This window comes from Balaenoptera ricei, chromosome 13 (genome assembly GCF_028023285.1).
Source record: "Balaenoptera ricei isolate mBalRic1 chromosome 13, mBalRic1.hap2, whole genome shotgun sequence".
Lineage (NCBI taxonomy): Eukaryota > Metazoa > Chordata > Mammalia > Artiodactyla > Balaenopteridae > Balaenoptera > Balaenoptera ricei.
The window spans coordinates 42,772,318-42,780,185 of NC_082651.1; the positions used below are offsets into that span (position 1 = coordinate 42,772,318).

The following is a 7,868-nucleotide window of genomic DNA, read 5'->3' on the forward strand; positions in this document are numbered from 1 at the left end:
CTTCCCCCACCTCAGCCCCTCCCTTCCCCCCCAGCCCAGCCCTTCCCTCCCCCACCTCTTCTCTGGGTCCCCCAGGCTCCTCCCACCTCAGAACGTTTTTTTGTTCCTGGCTAAGAGTTTTGCACGTGAGATTGAGGGCGGGGCTGGTGGGACTAGAGGACACACTGCCATTCATCAGAGGTCCTACCGAGTGGGCATACTCTTCCCAGCTGAGAAACCCCTTATGTTTTCTACCAGAGAAATGGGCAGAGGCCTCTCTCTGGAACCTGGCTGGAGGGATGTCACTCTCCAAGAGACCCCCACTGTCTCTGCAAACGTCCCAAAGCAGGCCCAGCCTGCCGTTCTCCTTTGTTGGGATGGAAAGGGAATGGAATCTTACCAGTAAGGTGAAAAGGGCTGGAGAAAATACCAGGGACGGGCCCACCCTTCTCCCTACAAAAGCCTAACACTAGAAGGGAAGAAAAGAAATGCACCAACAAAGAGTTTAAGATAGTAGTTCCCAGCTTTTTCAAATATGAAGCATTTTTTAACCAATCCATTTTTTAATTTTTAAATTCTTGACATTACAGAACTAAACTGAAATTTATTAACATTCCACTCTTACATTTCTTATCGACAAACAGAAATAAAATTCATGACCCAAAAACCCAAAACAAAACTAAAAACAGGGAAAAGCTTATAAAACTAAATATGGATCCCAGCATTAACAGCTGAACAGAGAATGTGATTTTTAAATTCTTAGCGGATGATAAAGTTGTGTAGAAACTGAACACTTACAAATTATTTAAAACCTGGAATCACTGACCAGAAATTACACAGTTGGATCATGGGAAAACAGCAGAAAGGGGTTATGAGGGAACCTACACTGTTCTAGCTGCACCCCATGCCCTTCTCAGAGGAAAGCCTGGCATTGATTAGATATTGGGCCAGACTAATACTGGCAGCAGAACCAGTGATAGTAACCTGCCTACCAGAAGAGCCTTCCACTGGGTTAGCAATTTTGATCTGGGCCCCGGACATCTGGCGGATCTCATTAATGTTGGCGCCTTGGCGCCCGATTATGCAGCCAATTAAGTTATTTGGAATGGTGAGTTCATGGGTAGTTTGAGTAGATGCATCCAAACTTGCCCAATAGCCTTTCACCTCTGGAGAGCTGGAGTCAATTCCGGCGAATCCGGTCCCGCCGTGCATCATGGCAAAGTGAGACTGCTGTCTTGCCACCTGGTTCAGCTTGGCCAGATCGAGCGGAGAAATGGTGTGTTGTCCTTGAATCGAGTAGGCATCTAGAGGTGGTCCCTCCAGGTCATGGGTGGCGTGAGGGTAGCCAGCAGCGTCGCTGCACCGATCTTGGCCGCCCGCGCAGATCACTGGAGAGCTGGCCGGCATGGGCTGGTACGGAATGGTCATGACTCTCCCTTGCGGAGACTGGGAGAGCGTCTCCAGCATGACCAGGCAGATCTGCTTGACACACTCGGTGACAGACTGCGGCACGCCAGCAATGGTGATGGCCCGCTCGGTGGAGTTGGGCAGCATATCCCCCGCCACCTGGACCTGGGCCCCCGTACTCTCGCGGATCTCTTTGATCTTACAACCGCCTTTCCCAATCAGGGAGCCGCACTGGGTGGCCGGCACCACCAGCCTCAGGGTGACCGGGGGCCTGCTAGCAGCCGTGCTGTTGGTCATGGAGCTGTTGATATCTTCTTCCAGCTTGTCGATGATCATAGCGAAGGCCTTAAAGATGGCATTGGTGGGGCCGGTCAGAGTGATGATTCTCTCCGGGCAATTCCCCTCCGAGATGTTGATCCGCGCACCACTCTCCTCGCGGATCCTCTTAACCGACTCCCCTTTCTTCCCAATAATGCTTCCTACTTCCTTTCCGTGCATAAGCAGCCGAATGGTGAGAGTCACATTTAGTCCACTTTCAGTCACACCGGCATCCATGGCGAGCGGCGGGCGGCGTTCGGGGGAGTTGGGCTCGTTACGTGGTCAAGTCTTTGGTGGCTGGCTGGGGGAGGGGCGGTGTAGGCCCAAAACTGCCGGCGCGAGGCGAGCGAGGGCCGCGGGAGCGAGCGGGCGCGGGCGGGAGGCCGCGGCGTCGTCGCAGGGGCGGGCGGCGGCGGCGGAGGGGGCGAGCGGGGCCGGGAGCGGCGGGCGGGCGGGTGGGCGAGGGCGCGGCGGTGGCGACTCCGGCGGCAGCCTCGGCGGTCTGGGCGGGGCGGGAAGCCCGCTTTCAACCCCGCGTACCCTCTGACCCCGGAAGTGCTTGCTGCGCAGGACCCCTTGAAAAAAAATGAGGACCCGTCCTTTTTAGGTCACAAGATTGCGCCAACCCCCATAGAGTAGTTTTTAAAATACACTTTTAACAGCCTAGCATTGAAAAGAAAGCCCCGGTAGGCAGAAGCTGTGAGTCCGGCAAAGTTTTAAAACGAACATGTATTTTATTAACCCCAGAGGCGCCGGCAGATGTTTGGAAACGGTAGTGTTGTGCGCGGAGGCGACACATTATTTTCCCGCCCTACAAAAGCGGTTTAAGCGCGGAGCGACACGGGCAGCCCCGGCGATAACTGCAGGCGGCTGCTAGGACGCCGCGGGTTTAAAACATGCGCTTGAGGCGGCCAGAGCGCATGCGTGAGGGTGTGGGGCAGACGGGAGGGGCAGCCGCGGTCTTCCGGGGGGGAGGGGCGGCGAGGCGAGGCCTGCGGGGCGGGCCCCCGCCCGGGCGGGCACGTGGGGCCCCTTCATCTTCGGCGTCGGGGCGCCCAGCGCCAGCCCCCACCCCCGCCTCGGCCCCGTGGCGGCGGTCGGTGGGGAGAAAGACCAAAACCCACCACGCGCTGCCGTCAAATTCACGGCTCTGCTCATGGTTTCTGGGGAGGGCTAGAAACATGGCCATAAAGAGAATGGCGTCCATTTACATAATGCTTTGTCTGCATTTTGCAACTCTCTTTCGTTTACCCGCAGAACCCCCACCTCCTGCGCTGGTGTCGTTTTAGTCGCTGCCGCCTCGTCAGACATTTAAGACAATGGCGTGCATCTTGGGGGACCGCATTTACTCCTGCTCTGGGGAGTTCCTGCGGTTTTCCCCGCGCGGCTTACGCTCCCGCTGCTGCCTTTCGGCCCTTTCCCCGCTCGGTGCAGCCACGGCGCCCACGCTCTCCGGGGGCGGCCCCCAACAGGGCCCGCCATCTTGGAGGGCCTTTCTTGCCGTGTGTGGAGCCGCGCGTTCCTCCCGGTAAAGAAAGGTCGCTGGGGCCCTTGGTGCGCCAGTTGTGATTTCTGCCCCTTCTCCTTTTCCTCGGCTGAGCGAGACAGAAAAGGCCGAGTGCGCGGGGTGCTTCAGGATCCCCCAGGGAAAGCGGCTAACGTGGCGGTCCTTCCCTCCCCCCTCCCTTTCTTCCCCGTGGGGGTGGCCGCCATGTTTCCTGAACACAAAATGGCGACACGTGGCCTATATTCGTCGCCAACGAGAAATAGGGGTCGGGCCGAAAGCTCTAGAACGCGGCCGCCCCCCATCCCCCCGTCCCGCCCGTGAGCCGGGGCCTTCCCCGCGCAGCGAGTGCTCTGACCAGATTGGGATGAAACCCCGCAGGCTGGTCCCAGCCTCACCGGGCGAATTTTAATACATTTCTCATTAATTTGAAACGGGGACGCAAATAACTGTAAAACGTAGGCATCATACCGAGTCTCTTGCTCATTTCGTTTAATAATGGATAAGGGGGGGGGGCAGTACCAATGCATAATTTGGGCCCTCAGTACCAAAACATTTAGGAATCACTACTTGTAAAGAATGAGATGGGAAATTATTGCTTTCCTAGACTTCTAGCATAGGCTATTGTGCTAGAGAGATAAAGAAATGGTATTATAAAGTTTCTTTTTAAAAAAAGGCAATTTCCATGAAGCGACTAGGATACCTAAGAGCTGGCCAGTGAACCTCAGTTTGCCATAGTTGTTGACTTGTAGGCTAGAAGGGACAGACATTTATTGTGCATTTACCAGTGCCAGATCCTGTGCTAGCCATTTTACTGCATACTGTCTTTAATTTTTACAATGACCCTGTGAGGTATGTGTTATCTCTCTCTTTTTTTTTTTTTAGCAGATGAAATCACTTAGGCCCAGAGAGATGCAGTGACTAATTCAAGGTCACACAGTGTCGAGGATGGAATCCAGACCTGATACAGTTATTGGTGAGCACATTTCCAAATTTTTCTCGAAGTCAGGGTTTTGAATTTAAATGCTATTTGGACGTTTAGGTGGGCTTGTTATTTCAAGGAACCCCTCAGGTAATTTTTTGTTGCATAGTCACCCCCTATTTGTATCTATTTGGGGATTCCCAGTTTCTCCTGGTGTGAGCTATGCCTGTGAGGAGCTCAGAGGCTATTTTTTTTAATGAGTTGTCTGGGTGAGGATAGAGAGAAGGAAGTGATTAAGCCCTGCATAAAGGCTCAAGTATCTGTCAGTCCAGCCTGGTTTGTGGCGCATTTGAGTCTACCTGGCTCTGTGGGAGCAAGCAATTTCTCTGACTCACTTGCTTCCTTCAGCTACCCATGGGCATGACTTCCGCCTTCCCCATCCCAACCTCCACCCAGGTAAAAATAAATAAATTTACTCTGGCACCAAACCTCTATTTCTCTGCAGATATTGACAGAGCATGACAGAGTGGTAGATAAGTCATGGTCTGTGGACTTTTCAGTTCAATGTAACAAATAACTTGTGGACCAAGCAACAAATATGTGCTGAAACAGGGCTATGCTTGTATGGGTATTAAGAGGTGGAGAGGAGGGCTTGTTGCTTCCTTTAACTTACACTAATATTGTATATTAGACTTTCCAAAGTGCTTTCATATTACCTTAGATAATCCTACAAACAACTTTAACAGGTAGGTACATAACAGCAACAATGACAGTCATAGCACTAAGTGCTCACTGTGTGCCAGGCACTGTTTGAACCTTTATTTTGTGCATTAATTCAGTGGTTCTCACAGTTTTAAAAGCAAACCACCATGAGAAGTATATTTTACGTAATTGAAACATATATGCACACATATAGATAAAGGAAACAAAATTATTGCAGAACAGTACTTATTCATACTACATGCAGTGTACTCTGGTAATTTCTGTTGTCTTCTTTACATTAAAAAAAAAAGAGGCACACATCACACTAAAGGATGAAAAACCCATTATTAGGTTGTGACCAATATGATTAATCTACACATTTAAACCTCACAAAACCTCCTGAGATGGGGGTGATGTTATTTCCATTTTAACAGAGGTACAAAGAGAAAGATTTATCTAAGGTCACACAGCTGTTAAGTGGTAAAACGAAGATTTGAATCGAGGCAATTTGAGCCCAGAGCCTATATACTTAACCATTAAGGTAGACCGTCTGTGGTCTCTGCAGAGGACCTTATCTTGTAGAGAGACAGTTGATCTTAGTAAATGTTAAAAACTTAGGAGACAACAAAAGGACTAAATTGCATATAATCAAGAATTATCCTGATTCAAAGCATTCTGGTCCTCTAAATCTGCCACCTGTTTCTTTTCCCTAAAGAAAATTTTACCCACTGGGTATGTCTTCCCAAGACTGCAATTTTAAGCCTTTTTTGGCAGGCATATTTCTTTTTTTTTTTTTTTTAACATCTTTATTGGAGTATAATTGCTTTGCAGTGGTGTGTTAGTTTCTGCTTTATAACAAAGTGTATCAGCCATACATACATATATATCCCCATATCTCCTCCCTCTTGCGTCTCCCTCCCACCCTCCCTATCCCACCCCTCTAGTTGGACACAGAGCACCGAGCTGATCTCCCTGTGCTATGCGGCTGCTTCCCACTAGCTATCTATTTTACATTTGGTAGTGTGTATATGTCCATGCCACTCTCTCACTTCATCTCAGCCTGCCCTTCCCCCTCCCCATGTCCTCAAGTCTATTCTCTCTGTCTGCGTTTTCATTCCTGTCCTGCCCCTAGGTTCTTCAGAACCTTTTTTTTTTTTTTTTTAGATTCCATATATATGTGTTAGCATACGTTATTTGTTTTTCTCTTTCTGACTTACTTCATTCTGTATGACAGTCTTTAGGTCCATGCACCTCACTACAAATAACTTAGTTTCGTTTCTTTTTATGGCTGAGTATTATTCCATTGTATATATGTGCCACATCTTCTTTATCCTTTCATCTGTCGATGGGCACTTAGGTTGCTTCCATGTCCTAGCTATTGTAAATAGAGCTGCAGTGAACGTTGTGGTACATGACTCTTTTTGAATTATGGTTTTCTCAGGATGTATGCCCAGTAGTGGGATTGCTGGGTCATATGGTAGTTCTATTTTTAGTTCTTTGAGGAACCTCCATACTGTTCTCCATAGTGGCTGTATCAATTTACATTCCCACCAACAGTGCAAGAGGTTTCCCTTTTCTCCACACCCTCTCCAGCATTTATTGTTTGTAGATTGTTTTTTAATTTTTATTAATTTATTTATTTTAGTTTTGGCTGTGTTGGGTCTTTGTTGCTGTGCGCAGGCCTTCTCTAGTTGCAGCGAGCGGGGGCTACTCTTGGTTGCGGTGCACGGGCTTCTCATTGCGGTGGCTTCTCTTGTTGCGGAGCACGGGCTCTAGGCTTGCGGGCTTCAGTAGTTGTGGCACACGGGCTCAGTAGTTGTGGCTCACAGGCTCTAGAGCGCAGGCCCAGTAGTTGTGGCACATGGGCACAATTGCTCCGCGGCATGTGGGATCTTCCTGGACCAAGGCTCGAACCTGTGTCCCCTGCGTTGGCAGACGGATTCTTAACCACTGTGCCACCAGGGAAGTCTCTGTAGATTTTTTGATGACGGCCATTCTGACTGGTGTGAGGTGATTTGCATTTCTCTAATGATTAGTGATGTTGAGCATCCTTTCATGTGTTTGTTGGCAATCTGTATATCTTCTATGGATAAATGTCTGTTTAGGTCTTCTGCCCATTTTTGGATTGGGTTGCTTGTTTCTTTAATATTGAGCTGCATGAGCTGCTTGTATGTTGTGGAGATTAATCCTTTGTCAGTTGCTTTGTTTGCAAATAATTTCTCCCATTCGGAGGGTTGGAGGGTCTTTTCGTTTTGTTTATGGTTTCCTTTGCTGTGCAAAAGCTTTTCAGTTTCATTAGGTCCCATTTGTTTATTTTTGTTTTTATTTCCATTTCTCTAGGAGGTGGGTCAGAAAGGATCTTGCTGTGATTTATGTCATGGAGTGTTCTGCCTATGTTTTCCTCTAAGAGTTTTATAGTGTCTGGCCTTACATTTAGGTCTTTAATCCATTTTGAGTTTATTTTTGTGTATGGTGTTAGGGAGTGTTCTAATTTCATTCTTTTACATGGAGCTGTCCAGTTTTCCCAGCACCACTTATTGAAGAGGCTGTCTTTTCTCCATTGTATATTCTTGCCTCCTTTATCAAAGATGAAGTGACCATATGTGTGTGGGTTTATCTCTGGGCTTTCTATACTGTTCCATTGATCTATATTTCTGTTTTTTTGCCAATACCATTCTGTCTTCATTACTGTAGCTTTGTAGTATACTCTGAAGTCAGGGAGCCTGATTCCTCCAGCTCCGTTTTTCTTTCTCAAGATTGCTTTGGCTATTTGGGGTCTTTTGTGTTTGCATACAAATTGTGAAATTTTTTTGTTCTAGTTCTGTGAAAAATGCCATTGGTAGTTCGATAGGGATTGCATTGAATCTGTAGATTGCTTTGGGTAGTATAGTCATTTTCACAATGTTGATTCTTCCAATCCAAGTACATGGTATATCTCTCCATCTGTTTGTATCATCTTTAATTTCTTTCATCAGTGCCTTATAGTTTTCTGCATACAGGTCTTTTGTCTCCTTAGGTAGGTTTATTCCTAGGTAT

General features: G+C 48.1%; 1 protein-coding gene across 1 annotated transcript; it reads right to left on the reverse strand.

Moving 5' to 3' along the window:
- Positions 1–557: 557 nt before the first annotated feature.
- Positions 558–2,096, reverse strand: PCBP1 (poly(rC) binding protein 1). The gene has a single exon (XM_059943114.1). It carries the CDS (start codon positions 1,939–1,941, stop codon positions 871–873), a length of 1,071 nt encoding a protein of 356 aa, XP_059799097.1. The 5' UTR covers positions 1,942–2,096; the 3' UTR covers positions 558–870.
- Positions 2,097–7,868: the final 5,772 nt, after the last annotated feature.

Excerpts from the sequence above, each read along its gene's own strand:
- PCBP1 (XM_059943114.1), bottom strand. The coding sequence starts at position 1,941 with ATGGATGCCGGTGTGACTGAAAGTGGACTAAATGTGACTCTCACCATT.